The following is a 25,615-nucleotide window of genomic DNA, read 5'->3' as shown; positions in this document are numbered from 1 at the left end:
GTTTGCGAGCCATGGGGCACTGGAGGAGAAGTTTGGGCTACCCCCGGGAAATGCTTTCAGATACATGCAGGTGAGGGCGTTTGTGAGGCGACAGGTGAGGGAATTCCCGTTGCTCCCGACACAGGAGATTCAAGACAGGGTGATCTCGGGTGTATGGGTCGGCGAGGGCAAGGTGTCGGCGATATACCAGGAGATGAAAGAAGAGGGGGAGGCGTTGGTAGAGGAGCTGAAAGGTAAATGGGAAGAGGAGCTGGGGGAGGAGATTGAGGAGGGGCTATGGGCTGATGCCCTAAGCAGGGTTAATTCCTCGTCTTCGTGTGCCAGGCTTAGCCTGATACAATTTAAGGTGGTTCATAGAGCGCACATGATGGGAGTGAGGCTGAGTAGGTTTTTTGGGGTAGAGGACAGATGTGGGAGGTGCTCAGGAAGTCCGGCGAACCATGTCCATATGTTTTGGTCATGCCCGGCACTGGAGGGGAGTGGCGGGAACAGTATCTAAGGTGGTGAAAGTCCGGGTCAAGCCAAGCTGGGGGCTAGCACTATTTGGAGTAGTGGACGAGCCGGGAGTGCAGGAGGCGAAAGAGGCCGGCATACTGGCCTTTGCGTCCCTAGTAGCCCGGCGAAGGATCTTGTTAATGTGGAAAGAGGCGAAGCCCCCCAGCGTGGAGGCCTGGATAAATGATATGGCAGGGTTTATCAAATTGGAGCGGATAAAGTTTGCCTTCAGAGGGTCTGCGCAGGGGTTCTACAGGCGGTGGCAACCGTTCCTAGACTATCTCACGGAGCGTTAGATGAAGGTCGGTCAGCAACAGCAGCAACCCGGGGGGGAAGGGGGCTTGTTTGGGGGGTATTTGAGCAAGAAAATACATGAAGGATCTGGAAAACTGACATGTACGGGAGGAATCCAATGTACAAAGAAAGCTCTGTATCATATTGATTTACCATGTTCATGTCTTGCTATGTGCGCTTTCTTTTTGTTACGGGGAGGGGTGGGGGGGTGTTGTTTGTAAGGGTGAAAAACTGTTCAAATTCTTAATAAATATATATATATTTTTAAAGATTTTATTATTTTGAGTCTATTTCCCCTTTAATTCTTTAGTCCCAGGGTCATGAAGAGTGCCTCTCCTGCCCCTTCAGATCAGTTTCTAAGAGAAGAACTTACCCAATGATATTCACCCACCATGGATTTTATCTCATACCATCCCGTAGCTGATCCACTGAGAAAAAGAGTGCAACTTTCCCCAAAAATGACTTAAATGTCGTTTCAGGGGCAGAAGTCAGTGCGAAACCAGCATGATTCCCATCGAGACCTTCCTGCCCGTAGTCATTTTTGGGGGGGCGGGGATGAGAGGGGCGGGGCCTTAACACGCCAGCAAACAAGGCTTCACAGAGATCGGGGTGACATTTTTACAGGTCACCTCAATCTCAGTGATAGTAAGGGCCCCTCTCAACAGCACCAGCACTGGGGATTCAGTGCCCCCCCACCTCAAGGATTGCTGGAATCGGGGTCCTCTCAATGGAAATTTCTTCACCAGAGTGTGATGAATCAGTGGAATCTCAGTAGAATTCAATACCACAGAAAGTAGTTGAGCCCATCTAGCTCTTGGGGCTAAAGAGATCAAAGGATATTAGGGGACTGGCATATTTAACTTGATGATGAGCCATGATCATAATGAATGAGGTTCAAAAGGTCGAATGGCCTCTTGCTTCTATTTTCTATGTATGGAAGCCTATTTTAAATGTGTTAATGCCAATTTTAATATGTTTATCCGTTTCATGCTCAGCGAGGGCGTGAACCAAATCATATCAGCTGCAGCGGGCCAGGAACATCGCGCACTGTTGAGTGTCTGTCGCCTGATCCTGTTTCGGTCATCTTACTGTTCATAGAATCATAGAATTTACAGTGCAGAAGGAGGCCATTCGGCCCATCGAGTCTGCACCGGCTCTTGGAAAGAGCACCCTACCCAAGGTCCACACCTCCACCCTATCCCCATAACCCAGTAACCCCACCCAACACTAAGGGCAATTTTGGACGCTATGGCAATTTAGCATGGCCAATCCACCTAACCCGCACATCTTTGGACTGTGGGAGGAAACCGGATGCGGCACCCAGAGGAAACTCACGCGCACACGGGGAGAATGTGCAGACCCCGCACAGACAGCGACCCAAGCTGGGAATCGAACCTGGGACACTGGAGCTGTGAAGCAATTGTGCTATCCACAATGCTACCGTGCTGCCCAAACATAACAGGATTTGTATAATTGGAAAATCGCTCCGCGAGAGTTTAACAGAGCAAGACGTCAGACCAACTTTTATCGTTCTGGTGGTGTGTGATGCTATATTTTCCAAGCATAAACAAACCGCCCGTGATTTTGTTTTTTGAAGTTGTTATTCTTGGAGGATGGCACAGTGGTTAGCACTGCTGTTAGCACTGGGCGCTGAGGACCTGGGTTCGATCCAGGCCCTGGGTCACTGTCTGTGTGGAGTTTGCACATTCTTCCTGCGTCTGCGTGGGTTTCACCCCCACAACCCAGATATGCAGGTTAGGTGGGTTGGCCACACTAAATTGCCCCTTAATTGGGAAAAAAATAATTGGATACTCACATTTTTTTTTTAATAATGTTTTTCTTGAATTTTCATATTTTATACTCAACAATTCAACCGCACCTCCGTGTTTACTCTACTGGTTGCTAGCTATGAACAGGTCTTGAAACAAGTTGGTGAAAGGTTTCCACGTCCTGTGGAAGCCTTCTTCCGCCCACGGATGGCAAATTTTATTTTCTCCAGCCTGAGAAATTCCGCCAGGCAGCCTTGGATGGTTCTGCCGATCTGCAGCCGAGCAGGATATTCTGACGGGCGATTGGAGAGGCAAAGGTTAGGGCGTCGACCCCCTTCCCCAGAAAGAGTTCTGGCTGATCTGATACCCCGAAGACCGCCATTTTGGGACATGACTCCACCCTCACTCTCACAACCCTGGACAGGCCTCAGAGAAGGTTGACCAGCACCCAACAAGTCTGGGGCCCGCCCAGAACATGAGTGTCGTTGGCCGGGCCTCCCTGGCACTGTTCGTATTTGTTCTACACCTCCGTATACAGCAGCCAATAAACCAGGGATAATTACACCATGCCAAGATCATTCGAGTTCTGGTTAGGTGTGCTCTTGTGCGCCACCTTATCTATGTTAGGCTCAGCACACGTGGAGGTGAAGTTCATCCTGTGCAGTGCTTCCATCCAGAGTCCTCCCCCTATCTCTATGACTAGTTCCTCCCATTTTTTCCTTGTCTCATCCAAGGGGAGGGAACCTCCTCCAACAGTTGCCCATACATGTCTGCACAATTTTCCTTCCCTAGGTCACCTCCGTCCAACAGTTCTCCTACTAACGAGTGTCCTGGTACCTGGAGGTACATCGTTGTTTACTTGCGGAGGAAATTTTTGACTTGAATGTATCTCCGGTCGTTCCTTCTTGTAGCTGGAACCTCTCCGTGAGTTCCCCCCAGGTCGCTACTCTGTCGTCTGTGTACATGTCCCTAACCATCAGAGTCCCCGCGCCCTGTCACCGCCTTTTGAAGGTGGCATCCATTATTGTAGGGGTGAACCTGTGGTGTTGCAGATGGGGGCCATTGTGGACATTTCAGTTAGGACGAAGTGTTGTCTCATTTGGTACCACATCCCGAGCGTGGCTATTACCACTGGGCTCCTCGGGTATTTGGCTGGGAGTGATGGAGGAAGAGCAGCTGTGACTAGGGCTTGGACAGACATTCCTAAGCTGAAACTCTCTTCCACCTTTACCCACTCTGCTCCGGGTTCTTTAAACCATCCCCATACTCATTCTGCGGTAGCCATCCAGTGCTAGAACTGTAGGTTTGGAAGGACCAGGCCTACCATGTTTCTTCTCCTTTATAGGACCTTCTTTTGGGTCCTCGAGCTTCCCCCCAACCCCTGAACTCCTTTGAGATGTAGAAGAGTAAGTCATCCGCATAGAGTGAAAATCTATGGTCTCTGTCCCCCTTTGGAGATTGGCAGTGGCTCGATTGCCAGAGCAAGCAGCAGTAAGGATAGCCGGCATCCCTGCCTCGTGCCACTGTGCAGCCAGACGTATCTAGAGCTGATGGTCTTTGTCCGTACGCTCTTGGCTGTACAGGAGGGGAACCCTGGAGGGGGTGGGGGGGGGAGATGGGGGAGGCATTGTGCCCGACCTGTCTCCAACCTCACATCTACGTGGTGTGGAGCGAGGTCAGAGATTACAATTGTAGAGTATTCCGCTTTCCCAACTATGATGAAGTCGATCCTGGTAGATATCCTGTGGACCTGGGAGAAGGAGAACTCCTCTCCTGATTGTGTGACCCTCCATGAGTCCACTGCCCCCATCAGTTCCATGAAGGCGTTCAATTCCTTTGCCGTGTATGATCTTTTCCCTGACTTCGGGTTGGATCTGTCTGTCCATGGGTCCTGTACGCAGTTGAAGTCTCTCTCTCTCTCTTTTTTCCACCCCTCATGGGGCTGGGACACTGGAGAATCCAGCCCTGCTCTTTTGGAAGTTGAAATTAAGTGAAAGATAACCAGCTTTTACAGGAGCAGCAACTCTTCTCTTCTCCCACCCCCCCCCCCCCACCCCCGATTGGTAAGTCTGTCCCAACCAGCTCTTAGCTGCAGTCAGTCCTTCTCCCTCAGATGGGTGTCCTGGAGGAAGACAATGTTGACTCTTAAGACTTTTCAGATGGGTGAAAACTCTGGGGGCGGGATTCTCTGATCCTGAGGCTAAGTGTTGACACCGTCGCGACACTGGAGCGACCCACGCCTCTCCAGCTGTCGATCCCCGGCGTTAAACGGGTGCCACGGGGCCTGCGCATGCGCAGTGCGACCGCCGCGATTTCCGCGCATGCACAGTGGCTCCCTTCTCCGCGCCGGCCCCGACGCAACAAGGCTTAGGGCTTCAGGGGCCGGCGTGGAATAAAAGAGGCCTCCAGCCCGAGAGGCCGGCCTGCCGATCAGTAGGCCCCGATCGCAGGCCAGGCCACAGCGGAGGCCCCCCGCCCCACCCACAGGGTCGGAACCCCTCCCCCAACTAGGCCGCCCCCAGATGCATCCACAACCAAAGGCCTGGTGGCTAAGAGCAGGTGTGAACAGTGCCGGCGGGACTTGGCTTTTTTAGCATGGCCGCTCGGCCCACCCCAGACCGAGAATCGCCAGGGTGGGGCCCGTACAGCGGCCCCAGACCAGTGCGGCGCCAACCACACCTGCGCCACTGGCGGCGATTCTCTGCTCTCCGGAGAATCTCTTACCCCGGGGCCGGTCCCACCAGTTCTCTGGCCCAGTCCCGGGGTAAGAGAATCCCACCCTGGATCTTTTCACCGGGCCATTAAGTTGCCTGACGTCCAGGTGAGCAAACCACCGTGATTGATGCGTTTAAGGATCATAACTTCCTGTTATTCTCTGAACTCTGTTGTTTCACAGTTTAAGCACTGTTGTTGCTCCTGTAAAAGCTGGTTATCTTCCACTTAATTTCAACTTCCAAAAGAGCAGGGGTGGATTCTCCAGTCCCCCAGCCGCATATTTCTCGGCAGTGCAATCTTCGCTGACGGCAGGATTCTCTACTCCCGTCATTTGTCAAAGTGATTTCCCATTGAAGCCACCCCATGCCGCCAGTAAACACACAGGCGGGGTTTCGCTGCCAGGGGAAAAAAGAAACCCAGCGACCGGAGATATCCGGTCCAGCTACGTTCATGTCATTCCCTTGAGACAGATTTTCAGTGTGTTTTTCGGAAGCAGGGTTTGACTCTGCATATACACCCTCTTCAAGTGTTCAGTAAAGTCTGATGCAGTTTAATGTTAAAAAGCTTTTTGAACTGTGATTTTCTTTTCTCTTATACAGATAGACAACAAAAATAAGCAATCTAAATTTTCTCTAGAACACTATCAGGTAAATTCTACATCGTGAGTTCTGACAACAAATTTGTCATAACTTGAGGATTCAGTTAATCAACAAAACAATGCTAAACTGTTAATTGTCGTGGTGTATTTTTGACCTTCGAAGAACTATTAATTCCAGTGAATGTCTGGCTTACTGGACTAATTTCTTAAATGTTAAGCTAACTCCTTGCTGCTGTTAGGAAATGTGGATCACTATGAATGTTATTGTAGTAAAAGCTATTCAGATATCAGGGTAGCTTTACTTGTATCAGATTTAACTTTGTTCTGCAAACCACTTGGCTTACTTTGGTGGGCTTGTAAGCATATAACTAATGGAGAAGAAAAAGCCGCAATTGAGTTGTTTGATGAAGATCATGGCACAGGTTGGAGCATAGAAACTGGATTATGCCACTTAGCTCCTCAAAGCTGTTGCACCCTGACTGATCTGTGACCTAATTCCATGTACCCAAATTCCATAATTCCTTCAAATCACAAAAATCTGCCAATCTTAGTTGTTAAAATAATAAATGGGGGGTGGGGGAAGGGGGGGTCACATGTTGTGAGTGCAGAGGCAGCTGAGTTTTCGCAAGCTCTGACACTATTTATCTTTTCATTTCTTTTAAATCCTGAGGCACAACCCATAATTATCTGATCCTAGTTATGTAATCTGTGGTATGTTCCTGGAAGATCCTGGCTGAATTTTGGCGATGGGGAATCGGGTTAAGTCTGAAAATCCTTGTTTGTTTGAGGCGGCCGGAGTGAGGCTTAGCTCGCAGTGATAGTTTCGCTGGTGAGCGGGACCACACTTCGGCGATACTTTTAGCATCGGGATGTTGGCTGCCATTGTGAGTGAGGTTGTGGATGATGATCTCGGCTCCCTGACACAGATTATTGGTGCTCACATTGATGAACTGTGAGATATCCTAAAGAGAATGGATGAAGCGGAGGAGAAAATCCTGTCAGTCGATAGGGCAGTGTTCTTGGTGGGGGCTCACCTTCAGTCCTTGGAAATCCTGCTGCATGGTATGTCGAACATCTGGTTGATTCTGGGAGATGGGGCTGGAGGAGTATCTGTGAGCCCAATCTCCAAAGGGAACTGGGGATGAATTCCCACCTGAATTTGAGAATTGGCTACCATGCTTTCACAATCTAAATTTGAGGGTTGTGCATTTTGGGTTTGACGGAGCACAATGTATCCAGTCTTCAAGGCCTAGAATCGATGTCCGTCGAGAAAGGTTGGAGGCGGCTGAACATGATGGGTCTTCGCAACTCGCTGGGGCCTAGGTTTTTTTTATTATCAGGGCTTTGGGACGACAACATGGTGGAAGTGGAAGGGCTTCAGTGAAACTTTTTCATTGAATTTACAGTGCAGAAGGAGGCCATTCAGCCCATCGAGTCTGCACCGGCTCTTGGAAAGAGCACCCTACCCAAGATCCACACCTCCACCCTATCCCCATAACCCAGTAACCCCACCCATGGATGTTGCTTGACGATCTTATGGCTTTTCCAAGCTCCACGGATGGTTATATTATCCTGCACTTCATCACTAATCCTTAACTAGTTCACTTGTTATTATGCCCCTGATTTTGTGTTATTGCCTTTTGTCCTAACGGGTGTATGATATGTGAGCACACAGGCGTTTGTTGCCTGTTATATTGTGGAAATCATGCTGAGTTGTTTATATGACATGAGGTTTGTGCAGTATTTATTACCTTGTTTTTTTTGTGCTGTAATCCTTGCTTTTACATTGAGGGAGTACATTTTTTTAGGTAACCTTCACTTTATTTATAGATCAGATGAACAGCATTGCATCAGGGTGGCAAGTAGATGGTTTGATATAGAGGTGATTAGTATCATAGAATTTACAGTGCAGAAGGAGGCCATTCGGCCCATCGAGTCTACACCGGCCCTTGCAAAGAGCACCCTACTTGAGCCCAGGCCTCACCCCATCCCAGTAACCCGACCTAAACTTTTGGACACCTAAGGGGCAATTTAGCATGGCCAATCCACCTAACCTGCGCGTTTTTGGTCTGTGGGAGGAAACCAGAGAATCTGGAGAAAACCCACGCAGACACAGAGAGAAAGTGCAAACTCCACATAGACATGGCCTTATAAGTTCTCATGGTGTGTGAAGAAAGCCACCGGTAGACCTATTTGTGTTGTGTGTTTCTTTGTACTTTTGTTATTTCAGATTATGGAATCCTTGCTTGTCTCCTATAAAGGTACATGTTGTGTTTGGTCCTTTGTACTTCACAAAGGAACTCACTAAACATTTTGACTTATCCAAACCAGAATCTTTTATTGAGTCTCGTGCGGTAAGATAGAAATCTGATACAGAGCACGTTATCATGGAGTCTGCTAACTACTCTGGAACTTGCACCTAGCACTGACCATTCACATGTATGTCTTGTTACTGTTGCTAACTTTGGTTGGCTCTTAATTCGTTGCCCGTTGTATCTTTACTTAATTTGCTCTGTTTCTATAATCTTTGCTCTAGAGTCGGCAGGTATCTTTATGATATCGCCACGAGGTTCAAGTACTGATCAATAACTCGACACACCAATTAGTAAGATTCAAATCAAGACACATTTATTATACACAGTCAATCACTACTCCTGCATAAAACTCTACTTACTAGACTATCTCTATCACTAAAAGGCCTATACTTAGCTTCAGAACTGGCCCACCAGGTCAGGGGAACAAATGGCCCTTTGTTCGATTCTAAGTCTGCAGGATTCAAAAGCTGGTATGGACTGGTAGCTAGGAGCGCCTATCTCGTAGTGTGTGTTGACTGGAGATTTACTTGGTTGTTGCGGCAGCTAGGCAGGTCATTGTCAAGGGTTGTTTCGCACTGCTGAGTGACCCTGCCAAGAAGACCGATTTGAACTTGGGGACTCTACTTTATAGTCCCCAGGGGCTTCCCGCCGTTCGGGGCGGACCCAGTATCTGGTTCCAAGTGATTGGACTACGTTCCGATCACTTGGATCGATTTCTCCAATATTGGAGCGGTTCCCTGATCGCTGAGCGGTCCCTGAATGTCCGTTGGCCTTCCTTTGTCTTGGCTCCTGCTGGCGCCGAGGAGTCTGGCTTGGCCTTGTTCACCTTACATGTTTCAATTGTTCCCAGGGATCGCTCATTAGTATGCAGATGGCTGTGAGTTTCAGTGTTGTCTGGGTTTCTGCAAGTTCTAATACACAGGAGACTTTGCACTTGCTAGTTTTCCTGGCTTGGCTGAATTTCCCTGCATTCTTTGCGGCCAGGTCAGGAAGTGGCCAACCAGGTGGCTACACTACACTCTCAATCATCTTCTTAAGATGGCCAGATGGGACTTCCGGTTGCGGTGATGCCGAGCTAGCCGCACGTTTCGGCGGCTCCAGCTCCGACGGACCTTCGGGCTCTTTTAAGAGCCCCAACGGGGATTTTTTTCGACCGCGTAACCCGGTGTGGGGTGTGTGGGAAGGGAGTCGTCCCCCCCGAACGACGGAAGAAAAAACCGGCGGCGGCAGCTGCAGCCTGAAGAATCTTCGACAAAAAGGTCAGAGGGAGAGGAAAACAAAATGGCGGCGGAGAAAGCGCAGGCGGCATGGGGGCCTGAGCAGGACAAAATCGTGAGACGGTGCGTGGAGCTGCTGAAGAAGGAGGTACTGACCCCGATGCTACAGGCAATTGAGGGGCTTAAGGAGACTTTAAAGACCCAGGAGACTGAGCTCCGCGTGGTGGAGCAGAAGGTGTCAGATATTGAGGACGAGGTCCTGGGCCTGGCGGTTAAGACTCAGACGCACGAGGCACTTCATTAAAAGTGTGCTGAAAGGATCGAGGCCCTTGAAAACGGAGCGCGAAGGAAGAACCTTAGGATACTAGGTCTCCCTGAGGGTGTGGAAGGAGTGGACTGTGGAGCGTACGCAAGTAAGATGCTGAGCTCACTGATGGGTCCTGAGGCCCCTGTGGGCCCCATGGAGGTGGAGTGGGCAAATCGGATCCCGGCGAGAAGACCAAAAGCGGGAGAACCACCGAGGGCGATAATCGTGCGATTTTATCGCCTTAAGGACAGAGAAGAGATCCTGAGATAAGCTAAAAAGGTGCGGAGTAGCAGATGGGAGAATGCTGTGGTACGGATATACCAGGATTGGAGTGCGGAGGTGGCGAGAAGGAGGGCGAGCTTCAACCGAGCCAAAGAGGTTTTGCATAAAAGGAAGGTGAAGTTTGGGATGCTGCAGCCGGCAAGACTATGGGTCACGTATCAGGAGAGACACTATTATTTCGAGACGGCGGAGGAAGCATGGTCCTTCATTAAAGAAGAGAAACTGGACCGGAACTGAGGGACTGATGCTGCAGGGAATTGTTATTGTTTTTGTTAATGTTATGGTGGAAGTTAATCGAGAAATAAACAGGGAAGGGGGGAGACACTGGGGAAATGTGGGCGCCGGTGAGGGGGGAAAGACGGGACATAGTCGGAGAATGGGGAAGGGAAGGGGAAAGGGAGCTGCGCCATAAGAGGCGGGTCAGGTAAAGGGATGTTCCCGCGCCAGAAAGAATAAGGCGGGAAAACAGGCGCAAGGCGGATGGGAGTTCCCTCACACCGGGGGGGGTCGAGGAGTGAGCAGGAGTAGCCGGGGTCAGTTGAAGTCAGCTGACTTACGGAATTGATATGGGGGGAGCAATCAAGCTAGATAGGGATCTAGCAGGGGGGGGGGAGGGGGACAACTGGGTTGCTGCTGCGGAAATCCAAAAGGAAATGGCTAAAGAGTGGGTGGGCGGGGATGGTGTGCGACGCTGGGGGAGCAAGCGGGAGCGCGGAGGCGGGGTATGGGACTGGCCTAGAGAAGGTAATGGCTAGTCGACACGGGAGGGGGGGCGGGTAGCCCCCTAGTGAGGCTGATCACGTGGAACGTGAGAGGCCTGAATGGACCGATTAAAAAGGGCCCGAGCGCTCGCGCATTTGAAAGGACTAAGGGCAGACGTGGTTATGCTCCAAGAGACGCACCTAAAGGTGGCGGACCAAGTTAGGTTAAGGAAAGGATGGGTGGGACAGGTGTTCCACTCAGGACTGGACGCAAAGAACAGAGGGGTGGCCATTTTGGTGGGGAAACAGGTAACATTTGAAGCAAAGACCATCGTAGCAGATAGCGGAGGTAGATATGTAATGGTGAGTGGTAGGCTGGAGGGAATGGAGGTCGTGTTGGTTAATGTGTACGCCCCAAATTGGGACGATGCGGGATTCATGAGACGGATGCTGGGGCGTATACCGGACCTGGAGGCAGGAAATTTGATTTTAGGAGGGGACTTCAATATGGTGCTGGACCCGGGGCTAGATAGATCCAGCTCAAGGACCGGAAGAAGGCCGGCAGCGGCCAAGGTACTTAAGGGGTTTATGGACCAAATGGGGGGAGTGGATCCATGGCGATTTCTTAGACCCAGGGCTAGGGAGTATTCCTTCTTCTCCCATGTCCATAAAGTATACTCCCGGATAGGTTTTTTTGTTTTGGGAAGGTCGTTGATCTCTAGGGTGGAAGAAGCTGAATACTCAGCCATAGCGGTTTTGGATCATGCCCCACATTGGGTGGACCTGGACGTAGGAGAGGACAGGGAGCAGAGAACACTCTGGCGATTAGATGTGGGACTGATGGCGGATGAGGGAGTGTGTGCAAGAGTGCGGGGGTGTATTGAGAGATACCTGGAGGTCAATGACGACGGCGAGGTCCCTGTGGGAGTGGTCTGGGAAGCACTAAAAGCGGTGGTCAGAGGAGAGCTGATTTCTATTGGGGCCCACAAAAGGAAAACAGAGGCCAAGGAAAGGGATAGATTACTGGGGGAGATTTTAAGGGTGGACAGGGAATTTGCAGAGACCCCGGAGGAGGAGCTGTACAGGGAGAGGAGACGACTCCAGACCGAGTTTGACCTTCTGACCACCAGAAAGGCGGAGGTACTGTGGAGGAAGGCACAGGGGAGGAGGTATGAATACGGGGAAAAGGCTAGTCGCCTGTTGGCGCACCAACTGCGAAAGAGAGCAGCAGCGAGGGAGATAGGAGGAATTAGGGATGAAAGGGGAAGACACTGTGCGAGGGGCAGGAAAGATAAATGAGGTGTTTAAGACCTTCTATGAGGAACTGTATAAGTCTCAACCCCCAGAGGGAGAGGAGGGGATGCGGCAGTTCCTGGACCAATTGAGGTTCCCGAAAGTGGAGGAGCAGGAGGTGGCAGGCCTGGGGTCGCTGATTGAGGTGAACGAGGTTATTAAGGGACTGGGAAGAATGCAAGCAGGGAAGGCCCCGGGGCCAGACGGGTTCCCGGTGGAATACTACAGAAAATATGTGGACTTGTTGGCCCCGTTGATGGCGAGGACGTTCAATGAGGCCAGGGAAGGGGGGACTCTACCCCCGACGATGTCGGAGGCGACGATATCGCTAATTTTGAAGAGGGACAAAGATCCGTTGCAGTGCGGGTCCTATAGACCTATTTCACTATTGAACGTGGACGCCAAATTGTTGGCAAAGGTACTGGCATCGAGGATAGAGGACTGTGTCCCGGGGGTGGTGCACGAAGACCAGACAGGGTTCGTAAAAGGGAGACAACTGAATGTTAACGTGCGACGACTATTAGGGGTGATAATGATGCCCCCAGTGGAGGGGGAGGCAGAGATAGTGGCGGCAATGGACGCAGAGAAGGCATTTGATAGGGTGGAGTGGGAGTATTTATGGGAAGTGTTAAGGAGGTTTGGGTTTGGGAACGGGTTTATCAGCTGGGTTAGACTTTATGGGGCACCAACGGCAAGCGTAGTTACAGGTCGACATAGATCGGAGTATTTCCAATTATATAGGGGAACAAGACAGGGATGCCCGCTGTCTCCATTGTTGTTTAAGTGTTGGCAATTGAACCTCTGGCCATGGCGTTGAGAGACTCCAGGAAATGGAGAGGGGTGATTAGAGGGGGAGAAGAACACCGAGTCTCGTTATACGCGGATGACCTATTGTTATACGTGTCGGACCCAGCGGGGGGGATGATAGAGGTTATGCGAATTTTGAGGAGGTTCAGGGTATAGGCTAAACATGGGGAAGAGTGAATTATTTGTGATACATCCAGGGGACCAGAGTAGAGAGATAGAAAGCTTACCGCTAAGGAAAGTGGAAAGAAACTTCCGATACCTGGGGATTCAGATCGCTAGGAGCTGGAGAACCTTGCACAGACTTAATCTGACACGGCTGGTAGAACAAATGGAGGAGGACTTCAAGAGGTGGGACATGCAGCCCTTATCGCTGGCGGGCAGGGTGCAAGCAATTAAGATGATGGTCCTCCCGAGGTTCTTATTTGTATTTCAATGTCTCCCTATATTAATCACCAGGACCTTTTTTAATAAAATAGATAGGAGCATCACGAGCTTTGTGTGGGCAGGGAAAGTTCCGAGAGTAAAGAGGGGGTTCCTTCAGCGCAGTAGGGACAGAGGAGGACTGGCACTACCGAACTTGGGAGATTACTATTGGGCCGCCAATGTGGCAATGATACGTAGATGGATGATGGAGGGTGAGGGAGCGGTGTGGAAAAGACTGGAGAGAAAGTCCTGTAACGGGACGAGTTTAGAGGCGCTGGTGACGGCACCGCTACCGCTCTCACCTAAAAAGTATACCACGAACCCGGTGGTGGCAGCAACACTGAACATATGGGGACAGTGGAGGCGACAGAGAGGGGTGCGGGGAGCCCTGGTGGGGTCCCCTATCAGGAACAACCATAGGTTCGCCCCAGGAAGAATGGATGGAGGATTTCAGAGCTGGTACCAGTTGGGAATTAGGAAGGTGGGAGATTTATTCATAGATGGGACTTTTGCGAGCTTGGGAGCATTGGAGGAAAAGTATAAGTTAACCCGGGGAAACTTCTTGAGATATATGCAGGTGAGGGCGTTTACTAGACAACGGGTGAGGGAATTTCCGTTGCTCCCGACACAGGGGATACAGGACAGGGTGCTTTCAGGGGTGTGGGTCGGAGAGGGCAAGGTGTCAGAGATTTACAGAGAGATGAGGGAAGAGGGGGAGGAGTCGGTGGGAGAACTCAAGGGAAAGTGGGAAGAAGAATTAGGGGAGGAGATAGAAGAGGGTATGTGGGCTGATGCCCTAAGCAAGGTAAACTCCTCTTCCTCATGCGCCAGGCTTAGCCTGATTCAATTTAAGGTGCTACATAGAGCACACATAACGGGGGCAAGATTGAGCAGGTTCTTTGGAGTGGAGAACAAATGTGGGAGATGTGGCGGGAGCCCGGCAAACCACGCATATATGTTTTGGGCGTGCACGGCACTGGAAGGATATTGGAAGGGAGTGATCTCGCAGGTGGTGAAGGCCCGGGTCAAACCAAGCTGGGGGTTAGCTCTATTTGGAGTTGCGGAAGAGCCGGGCGTGCAGGAGGCGAAAGAGGCCGATGTCCCTAGTAGCCCGGCGCAGGATCCTACTCATGTGGAAGGAGGCGAAACCCCACGGACTGGAGGCCTCGGTAAATTATATGGCGGGGTTTATTAAACTGGAGCAGATAAAGTTTGCCCTGAGAGGATCGGCTCAAGGGTTCACCAGGCGGTGGCAGCCATTTCTCGACTACCTAGGGGAACGTTAGAGGGGAGATAGATGACCAGCAGCAGCAGCCCGGGGGAAGGGGGGGGGAGGGTTTAGTTTAGTTTAGGCCAATAGATAATGGGGTTTTGTTACTTGTGTATTGTTAAAATTTTCTGATTTGTTTTCGTTTCGTTTGCTTTGTAAGAGGGAAAAATGTTGTTTAGAAAAGATTTTCAATAAAATTTAAAAAAAAAAAAGATGGCCAGATGTGTCTCCCTTTATATCGGAGTCACAGGTCATATGACCATAGTCTAGAGACCGCATGGTGTGTCTGTACCGCCACCTGCTAGTTGGGGGTCGCACACCTTCCAACTACGATATAGCTCATAGGCACATCACCACAGTACAGAGAGATCATGTATCCTAGAGAAAATTGTTATTTTTCTGTGGTTGGCGCCACTGGTGTTGGTGAGTGGGGGGAAATATGGACTGGTACACGCCCGGGCATGGTTGGTTAATCCTTGGATATCTTGCCTTTCTTGAGTTGGTCTTACATATTTACTTGGCTGACAGTGATCACTTGGCTGAGTAAGTTTAGGGCAGTGCTAACTATGTTCAGGTGGAGGGTATGTTGGGTGGTGGAGTAGATCACCCTTCCCCGAGTTGTTCCCTCCTGGGGGGATGCTCCTAGACTGCTCTTCTTGATATTTGATCCCCTGGGGAGGTAGTGTCCTGTTGGCTTTGGTTCAGCGTTGGGAGAGTTTTTCTTCAGTCGGAGGTTAGGCTGGATGGAGGAGTAGGGCCCTTCCTCCAAATGGTCTTATATAGGGATTTCCAGTCTGTCATCCTCCTTGAGGCTTGGGCTCCCCTGGGGGTGCAATATCCTGTTTCTTATGAAGTTATGCTGTTCTCTCCCTGGTATCCTTTTTGCAAAAGTATGAGTTGCGATACCTAGTATGACATCTATTGGCATTCCACTCTCTCTCTAGGGTTTCCTTTCTTTATCCGGATAGGAGAGGCGCTGATACAGGCTCTGATTTGTTATATTTGATTCTGGAGAGTTTCCCTTATCTTGCTGGGGGGTATGTGGGTCATATCCTTTCCTGAGACATCCCATTGTTGGGTGTCTTGACGACTCTTCTCGTTGGTGGGGTTTCCTCAGTGGAAAATGGTGTAAGTTTTCCGGTGTTGGTGGGGCCTGAACTGTGCCTTTGTTTTGGTTGGAGAGCAGTGAGGTCTGCTATGTAGCGAGTCTTGGCATGGTATAATTATCCTTTGTTTACTGTTTGCTGTATATGAGAGTGTACACTGCCAAGCAACACCCTGTATCGATGGCAGCATCCTGCTGTCCCCCAAAAATCCCCCCCCCCCCAAATCCTGGGGCATCCTTTCATTTCTTGGAGTTCTTGGGAGGCTGAGTTAGGTTTCTTCCTTTTTTTTGCCTTATGGAGAAGTGCACCATCAGACCATATGCTCATGGCTTTATTCTGTTACCCTAAGATCCCACGCTCTTTTTGGTATCCTTTTATCCTTTCATTTTGTGTCTGAAGGGAGACCCCGAATACAACAATGATGATGTTTGACAATCTAAATCAATTGTATGAGTATCTGCTGGTCTTCTCTGTATATTTATGTGGAATAATGATTACTCTGTACTCTACCAGATTTTGGGGGTGTTGCACCTTGTGGTTATTTGTAAAATATCTCCTTTGGACTATTTTTCTGTATTTCTCCTTTTTTATATTGAAGAATCCTTAACTGGCTCATATCCAAGAGAAATAAGTTATAATGTGTCACTGAAGCCTTTGGTATAATTGGAGCTGGGGAAGTTTGCTTTGGCATAAATCCTAACGGGGCACAAAAATCGTATCCTATATTTTATTTTTGTTGTATAAGTAATCATTACACGTGTCGTCATGAATATTTGCCGGATAACTTCACGGAATGTGGAAGAGAGATTTATGGAGCACAGTGAATTTAGAGGGAAAAGTGTATGGAATCTGAGAAAGGAGATTGAAATCACCATTTAGTTCAACGCTGAGAATGGTTATCTTGGGGTAAGCCTTAGGAAGTTGGCAAATGAGGAAGATTTTAAAGGAAAGAGGCAGGCAACATGATGTTCCCAAAATAGCCAGGCCAGTGTCTAGAAGTTTGGTTGTGTCATAGATGCAATTAGATAGACTATCTTGTTTTTAACATGCCAAATTGAGTTTTCATTTCATGTGAACTCATAGGCTGTATCAGCTCAATGGACTATGTTGACACAACAGGGGCGTCATTCTCCGACCCCCCCAGAGGGTCGGAGAATGGCCGTTGGCCGCCGTGAATCCCGCCCCTGCCGGTTGCCGAAGTCTCCGAAGGGAGAAAAGTCGGCGGGGCGTTAATGTCGCCGCTGCCGTCGGAGAACGTCACGGGTCTGCGCAAGGCAGCCGATTTTCGGCCTGCCGATATTCTCCCTTCCGGATGGGCCGAAGTCCCGTCGACGTGATGACCGTTCACGTCGACGTAAATTAAACCTCCTTTTCATCGGCGTGACCCTGTGCTCCAGGTTCACGCCGACCAGCGTGGAGGTGAGTGACGGCCTGGGGGGTTGGCTCTGGGCAGGCGATGGCGTGGCCACAGTCTGAATGCGTGAGGAGAGGTGTGTCTCGGGTTGTGTGTGTGTGTGTGTGCGCGGCGGGGTGGTTAGAGTAGGCTGGGCTCCGGGGGAGTGCCGGGAGGGGGTCCGTGCCGGGGAGGGGGATGGGGGGGTCCGTGCCGGGGAGGGGGATGGTGGGTCCGTGCCTGGGGGGGGGGGGGGGGGTCCGTGCCGGGGTGGAGGTTGGGGGGGGGTCCGTGCCGGGGAGGGGGATGGGGGGTCCGTGCCGGGGTGGAGGTTGGGGGGGGGGTCTGTGCTGGGGAGGCGGATGGGGGGTCCGTGCCGGGGTGGAGGTTGGGGGGGGTCCGTGCCGGGGTGGAGGTTGGGGGGGGTCCGTGCCGGGGTGGAGGTTGGGGGGGGGGATGGGGGGTCCGTGCCGGGGTGGAGGTTGGGGGGGGTCCGTGCCGGGGAGGGGGATGGGGGTTCCGTGCCGGGGTGGAGGATGGGGGGGGGTCCGTGCCGGGGTGGAGGTTGGAGGGGGTCCGTGCCGGGGTGGAGATGGGGGGGGGGTCCGTGCCGGGGTGGAGGTTGGGGGGGGTCCGTGCCGGGTTGGGTCCGTGCCGGGGAGGGGGATGGGGGTCCGTGCCGGGGTGGAGGTTGGGGGGGGTCCGTGCCGGGGTGGAGGTTGGGTGGGGGGGGTCCGTGCCGGGGTGGAGGTTGGGGGGGGGGGTCCGTGCCGGGGTGGAGGTTGGGGGGGGTCCGTGCCGGGGTGGAGGTTGGGGGGGTCCGTGCCGGGGTGGAGGTTGGGGGGGGGGGTCCGTGCCGGGGTGGTGGTTGGGGGGGGGGGTCCATGCCGGGGTGGAGGTTGGGCGGGGGGTCCGTGCCGTGGAGGAGAATGGGGGGTCCGTGCCGGGGTGGAGGTTGGGGGGGGGTCCGTGCCGGGGTGGAGGTTGGGGGGGGTCCGTGCCGGGGTGGAGGTTGGGGGGGGGTCCGTGCCGGGGTGGAGATGGGGGGGGGGGTCCGGGGCGGGGGATGGGGGGTCCGTGCCGAGGTGGAGGTTGGGGGGGGGTCCGTGCCGGGGAGAGCGATGGGGGGTCCGTGCCGGGGTGGAGGTTGGGGGGGGGGGGGGGGGGGGTCTGTGCCGGGGTGGAGGTTGGGGGGGGTCCGTGCCGGGGTGGAGGTTGGGGGGGGGGTCCGTGCCGGGGAGGGGGATGGGGGGTCCGTGCCGGGGTGGAGGTTGGAGGGGTCCGTGCCGGGTTGGGGGGGTCCGTGCCGGTGTGATGGGGGGGGGGGGGTCCGTGCCGGGGTGGAGATGGGGGGGGGTCCGTGCCGGGGTGGAGGTTGGGGGGGGGGGGGTCCGTGCCGGGGTGGAGGTTGGGGGGGGGGGGTCGTGCCAGGGTGGAGGTTGGGGGGGGGGGGGTCCGTGCCGGGAAGGGGGATGGGGGGTCCGTGCCGGGGTGGAGGTTGGGGGGGGATTCCGGGGAGGGGGATGGGGGGGGGGCCGTGCCGTGGTGGAGGTTGGGGTCGGGGTCCGTGCCGGGGAGGGGGATGGGGGGTCCGTGCCGGGCAGGGGGATGCGAGGGCAAGTGAGTTGGTCCACCTGGCCAGATGCCAGCCTCCAACAGTTGGACCCATGTGGTCCATGCCACCTGGCTGGGGGGAGGAGGGGATATGGGCAATGATGACATGTCGTTGTTCCCCTCCCCCTCCCCCCCCCCCCCCACCCCCCCTCCCCAACCAGGCCGTCATGTTTTCCGATCATCCAGCGATGTTGGCCGCCGTGGCGGCAGCCGCTCATGTCTATGTTGCCCTGGATGAGGAGGAGGAGCGTGCCAGAGAGGCGGCGCAGGCTGCCGCAGAGGGACAGGCGGCAGCCGCCCAGGCTGGAGGGACACCTGACCGACAGGACGAGGAAGGGGAGGAGGACGTCGCGGCCCCACGGCAACGGAGGCACCCGAGGGCGCCCCGTGTGTACCGGCCCCGGCAGTCATACCAGGACCACACGGACCGGGAATGCAGGAGGAGACTCCGGATGAGGCGGGAAACCGTGGCACACATCTGCCACCTGCTGGCACACCTGTCACCGCGTGGCACTGGCAGGGGACACCCTCTCTCCGTGTCCGTCAAGGTTACGGTGGCCCTGAACTTTTATGCAACGGGGACATTCCAGGCACCGAGTGGGGACCTGTCCGGCATATCGCAGACATCGGTGCATCCGGGCAGTGACAGATGCCCTATATGCCATGGCGCACCGCTGCATCCGCTTCCCCGTGGACCGGGCCAGCCAAGATGCCCGGGCCGTGGGCTTCTCTGCCGTGGCCGGGTTCCCCATGGTCCAGGGCGCGATCGATGGGATGCACGTCGCCGTGCGGCCACCTGCAGATAACAGGGCCGTGTTCACCAATAGGAAGGGGACCTATTCGATGAACATACAGGTGGTCTGCGACCACCGCATGATGATCCTGCACGTCTGCGCCCGTTACCCAGGCAGTGTACACGACTCATACGTGTTGTCGCGGTCATCCATCCCCGGTATGTGCGAGGGACGCCATCCCCGGCTGAGGGGCTGGTTGCTGGGCGACGGGCTACCCATTGCGATCGTGGCTGATGACGCCTATACGGAGGCCACGCAATGAGGCGGAGAACCGCTACAATGATGCCCATGTAGCGACAAGGGGAGTGATCGAGAGGTGCTTTGGAGTGCTGAAGATGCGTTTCAGGTGCCTGGACCTCTCTGGGGGCGCCCTCCAGTATCGGTCAGATAGGGTCGGCCACATCATTGTGCTGTGCTGCGTCCTGCACAACATAGCCCAGCAGAGGGGCGATGTGCCGCAGGCAGAGGACGGCGGAGTGGAGAGCAGCAGGAAGAGGCGCAGTCCTCCCCAGATGAGGGGGATGGGGGTAATGGTCAGGGCAGACGGGGTAGACACTGGCGGGTGGCTGTCCACCGTTACCGGCTGGCCCAGCGGGCACGGGACAGACTGATAGCCGCCCGCTTCACTGACTAGATGGGCGTGGGAATCGGGTAGTATGGCCACATACCGCACACCATGGCAACAGCCGACCACCCACACCCCCCACCCATCCACCCACCCAGCACCCTCACCCCCCTCCCCAACCCCACCCGCATGCACACCACCCATTGCCGATCCACCTGCGGCACAACGGGCCGGGCTCACACAGTTGCGGGTGGACGCGTGTCTATTGCAGGCCATGGAGGATAATGACAACCCGCCCTGCGGTGAGCTCCTGGCTCCACATCGTTGGACTATGTCTGACCCATGGCCACAGTACCACCATCCACCCGGACCACCCCTGCATGCGGCTGTGACACTGCAGCGCACAGTCCCGTCCTCTGCCCGGGGGATGTTGATGGCGGCCCAGGGGGGAAGGGGGCAGACCACCCCTCACACACACACTTGCGCTCAACGTACATGACACTCCCGCACGCTTTGGACAGAGCACAAAGGCAGCTTCTGTAGGTGTAACATTGACTTTAATAACCAAAGGAGTTCATGCACGTGCCCTAGCCCCTAAAACTCATCTGTGCCCTGCACCCGTGCCAACTTACTCAGTGTCTAATTGTTTGGCCTTACGGGCCCTTTGACTACGTCTACGTGGTTCCCCAGACGGTACAGCAGAACTGGAGGTGGACTCCTGTGATTCCTGCCCTCTGACACTGGATCCCTTTGGCGGCCGTTTCCTGGGGCGTCCTGGCCTAGATGGGCCAGGCTGCGGCCCGGGCGACTGGGATGGCGAGCTGCCAGCCTGTCCTGCCCGTTGCCCACCCGATGCACCTGGGACGGAAGGGGGGGGGGTCCGAGGTGTCGCGGTGTACCGGGACCTCCCCTACAGGGGGAGCCGGGACAGACCACACCACCTCCTCCTCCCTCGGGGTGCCCGATGGCCCCCAGGCCTCTACATGGGTGGGGGATGCGAACGGACTGGCCATCCGACGCTCCCCCGACATCTGGCGCTGCCAGTCCTGGAGGCCCGTGCTGGTATCGACAGGGGTCTGCAGGTTTGCAGCCATGGAGCCCAGGGGGTTGGCAAACCCTGTCTGTGACAGTGCGACACCGGCTCGCACATGGCCACTGGCGCCGATGCCCTCAGCGATGGCATGCAGAGACTGGGCCATGGCCTGCTGAGACTGGGCCATGGCCTGCAGAGACTGGGCTATGGCGTTGAGCGCCTCTGCCATCTGGCGCTGGCACTGGCTCATGGCCTCCTGTGAGAGGGCAGCCATTTCCTGGGCCACAGACGCCGCCTGCACGGAAAGCCCCAGGCCTCGCAAACCGTTCCCCATGTCTGACACCGTCGCACCCATTGCCTCCACCGCGGACGCCACCCGTGCGGTGTCAGCTTGGGTGGCACGCATGACCGGCACCACTCCCAGCTCCTGGACGCGGGTGGACTCCTCCACCTGCGACTGCAGCCGCCGCAAGCCGCCCGTCACCCTCTTCGCTCGTCTCCGGGTCAGTGGTTGCATCGGATCTATGTGTGGGTGTGGTAACTCCAGGAACCCGGGTTCCATCTGGGCGGCAGATGTTCGCTTGGGCTGGGCTGCCCTCCGACCACCCGGCCCCTCTGCTGCTCCTACCTCCACCTGCTGTACCGGGACGGCTGTGTTGTGCGCACCAGTGAGTGTACCAGACGCCTCATCACTAAAGTGCCCAACCGAGGTGAGTGTTTCTGCGATGGTGGAGGGTGTTGGTGACAGCAGTGGCGTTGTGTCGTGCTCTTCGTCCCACTCTGAGTCCATGGCACTTTGGGGTGGGGGTTCATCTCCACCCATCCACTCTGAGTCACTGTCCGGTATTTTGTCTTCCTGGGTAGTGCTGTCCCGGGTAGGGGTGTCCCGGGTAGTGCTGTCCCGGGTAGTGGTGTCCCGGGTAGTGGTGTCCCGGGTAGTGGTGTCCTGGCTCGGATGTGACGGGGGCCTGTGGCTGCCCCCCTCGTCGCTGGGTGGTCACTCCCGCATGTGACGGGGGTGTCGTCTCCCTGTTGCTCCAGGTCTCTCTGTCTCCCGTGGTGTGCGAGGGGCATCCTGCGGGCGTCGCATGCTGGGGGGTGCGGGTCTCCCGTGGCCTCCGAGGGGCATCCTGCGGGCGTCGCATGCTGGAGGGTGCGGGTCTCCCGTGGCCTCCGAGGGGCATCCTGCGGGCGTCGCATGCTGGAGGGTCCGGGTCTCTCCGTCTCCCGTGGCCTCCGAGGGGCATCCTGCGCGCGTCGCATGCTGGAGGGTTCGTGTCTCTCCGTCTCCCGTGGCCTCCGAGGGGCATCCTGCGGGCGGTCTGCATCTGCGGGGATGGGTGCCTGGACGTTTGGTCCTGCGATACACAATGAAGCATGCATGGTTAGACATCAGGCAGTGATCAGGTGATATGGGGGAGGGGGATATAGGGGAGGGGGGATATGGGGACGGGCTGTCGGTAGCTCACTTGCTACTACGCCCCCGACCTCTGCATCAGCAACCTCCCGGTCGTCAGGTCCGCCAGCCAGTTCCAGGGCCCTTTCCTCGTGTTCGGTCAGTGGCCTCTCATCAGTGGGGCCTCCTCCAGTCCTCACATGCTCCCTATTGTTGTGTGCGCGCTTATCCTGTGGGGGTGGGGGGGTGGCAGGGGTAAAAGGCAACACTGTTAGGCAGGTATATGAATGCACGCCATCGGTTGCGCGTGCATTGCAGAGGTTAAGGTTAGGGCTGGATTCACTTGGGGATTTGGGGGAGGGGGGGATATGGGGGAAGGGGGGATATGGGGGAGGGGGGATATGGGGGAGGGGGGGATATGGGGAGGCTCACCCTGCCTGCTCTGACGAGGTCGTTCACCACCTTGTGGCACTGGGTGCCTGTCCGTGGTGTCAGGGCCGCAGCGGTGACGGCCTCGGCCACTTCCCTCCACAGACGCCGGCTGTGGTGTGGGGCAACTCTGCGGCCGTGCCCGGGATACAGGGCGTCCCTCCTCTGCTCCACCGCGTCCAGGAGCGCCTCCACATCCCGTGACTCGAACCTCGGGGCTGAGCGGCGGCCAGCCACCCAGTCGGGTGTTGCGGTCGGGTGTTCCGGTCGGTTGTGGGGGAACAGCGGGGCCTTATGAGCCGTCACGCCGTGCGGCGCGTATGACGCTGCACGACGTGAACCACTGCGCAAGCGCGGACTTTCCGCCGATAACGGAGAATTTCGCCCCAGGTGTCCCACTGTGCAATAAGGTGCAGCAAGTGCATGCAATTCCACAGACATTCAGTTCTTAGTCACAGGCAGATTCCTCTCTGCCATATATCAAAACCAAGGATAGCATAAGGCATGTTTAGAACATAGAGCAATACAGCACAGAACAGGCCCTTTGGCCCACGATGTTGTGCCGAACCTTTGTCCTAGATTATCATGGAATTTACGGAGCAGAAGGAGGCCATTCGGCCCATCGAGTCTGGAAAGAGCACCCTACCCATGGTCATTTACTTGCTTGCTCTTTGCTCCTAAGCCTCTGAACATATTACAGAGTACAGGGGCGAAATTCTCCTACCCGCCCCGCCACATTTCTGCCCCGACCGGCCAGCGGGAGTCTCCGTAACACCGGCCGGTCAATGGGGTTTCCCATTGTGGGGCAGCCCCACGCCGTCGGGAAACCCCCGGGCGCCGGCAAAACGGAGACTCCCGCCGGCGGAGAATGACGCCCCAGATTTCTGACTGATAGAACACTAGGTGAGACGAGGAAAATAAATGATACTATGGTATGTTAAATGTTTCAGATAACACTGTGAACTCTCACCCATTTAGGGATTGGATGTGGACCTTAAATATTCAGAGGAGCTATTTGATGAGATTGATGACGATGAGGAGAGTACTGAACTGTAAGTACTGGAATTACATGTACAATGTATAAATGAACAAGCATAACTCAATAGCATCACTCATCACCCACCATGCAAGAACATGTTCAACCACGGAGACATAACAGAACAATACTGTCTAATGCCCTTGCTGAACTCCTTCAAAGAACTAGGGCTAGTCAACAATTTTTTTAAATTGTTGGGGAAGGAAAAGGAGGAAGAAAATCATTGCAGAGCACACCATGGTCCTTCTGTTCCTACGTTTTGGGGTGTTTGGCTGATTTGTTTGCACTTCCAGTTTTTGGGAGATCATGGGCGCGATTCTCCACTCCCACGCCGGTTGGGAGAATCGCCTGGGTCGCCAAATTTTCCCACGACGCCCTCCCGCGATTCACAGAAGCGGCCAGATCGGCACAATCGCATTTTGCGCGGCGCGGTACAGTGAATCGCCCGAGACAGCCAAAATGGCGATTCACCGGTACCCCCACGATTCTCCGGCCCGAATGGGCCGAGTGGCCTGCCCAAAACGGCGGGTTCCCCCCGGCACCGTCCACACCTGGTCGCTGCCGGCGGGAACAGCGCGGGAGCGCTTTGGGGGGGGGGGGGGGGGGGCGAGGGGGGATCCTGCACCGGGGGGGCCTCAAATGGGGTCTGGCCCGCGATCGGTGCCCTCTGATCGTCGGGCCGGCCTCTCTGAAGGAGGACCTCCTTCCGCAGCCCCGCAAGATCCGTCAGACATCTTCTTGCAGGGCGGACTCGGAGAGGACGGCAACCACAAATGCACGGGTGACGCCAGTTATGCGTCGCCGGCCGTGTCATGTATGCGGCGGCGCCTTTACACGGCGCCATGGCCTGGCTCGCGTAAATGACGCAGCGCCGCTCCTAGCCCATTATCAGGCCCTGAATCGGTCGGGATAGGGGCCGTTTCGCGCCGTCGTGAACCTCGACGGCGCGAACACTCTGCCTCCATTTCGGAGAATCCCGCCCCATAAGTCTTTGAAAATGTGAAGTGTTACCACATTGCAGCTGTCCCCTTCTGCTCACTTTTGTTTCATTTTAGGGAGACGCAAACAATATTATGTCTACCATTCTTGTGTTGGAAAAGGAGAAATAAGCATAAGGAGGAGGAGAAGGTGAGTAATTTATTCTTGTAAAGTTGCCATTAAAATATTTTCAACAAAAAAACTGTCCTAAAGGTTAAAATATAGGCTTCCAGAACAAATCTGTTGTAAGGGTATAAGGATTTAAAGTTACAGGTATAGCACCTGTGATTTTTGTTCATGATGAACAGTTGAGCATTGCTGAGCACAGACGAGATGTGGGCTATAGTGAGCAAGAAAGGACAAGTTATCTGAATATATCCTTGTTTTGTTCGCTGTGAAAACAACTGGTGAAAGTCTGGGAGCAGTTTTTTTGACCCCCTCAGCTGTGAAATTGGGATTTTGGTATTTAATTTGAATGGAATGAAATGAATGGAACACACTTTATATACAATGGAGAATTGAGATAGTTTTATTTGTTGCCTTAGCAGATTGAATTATAATCAATTATAAACACCACAGGGCAAAAGGACAGTTGCAAATGCACATAGCATTGGCCTTGTACTCACTAGAGTTCTGTAACCTAGACACATCATTCTGAAGTAATCTGTGTTGTCATTGAAACGTAACCAGGGTCATTCTTCAGATGTAGAAATGTGTTGCATTTCTTTGCTCTACTTCAACCTCAGATGAAAACTGTTGATTTTTGCATATTAGATTCTCGATAC

At 54.2% G+C, this 25,615-nt stretch overlaps 1 protein-coding gene across 3 annotated transcripts in view; it reads left to right on the top strand.

Moving 5' to 3' along the window:
• LOC140398808 (uncharacterized) overlaps positions 1-25,615 on the top strand; it is a 195,347-nt gene that overhangs the window by 167,630 nt on the left and 2,102 nt on the right. For all 3 annotated transcript variants that reach the window (XM_072487776.1, XM_072487775.1, XM_072487774.1), the window contains 3 exons: positions 5,873-5,920; positions 23,795-23,868; positions 24,908-24,980. In XM_072487776.1, coding sequence (XP_072343877.1) covers positions 5,873-5,920; positions 23,795-23,868; positions 24,908-24,980 — 195 coding nt within the window. The remainder of the gene's footprint in view (positions 1-5,872; positions 5,921-23,794; positions 23,869-24,907; positions 24,981-25,615) is intronic.

The sequence above is a fragment of the Scyliorhinus torazame genome, chromosome 22, assembly GCF_047496885.1.
Source record: "Scyliorhinus torazame isolate Kashiwa2021f chromosome 22, sScyTor2.1, whole genome shotgun sequence".
Taxonomy (NCBI): domain Eukaryota; kingdom Metazoa; phylum Chordata; class Chondrichthyes; order Carcharhiniformes; family Scyliorhinidae; genus Scyliorhinus; species Scyliorhinus torazame.
This window is presented reverse-complemented; position numbering and strand designations above follow the sequence as displayed.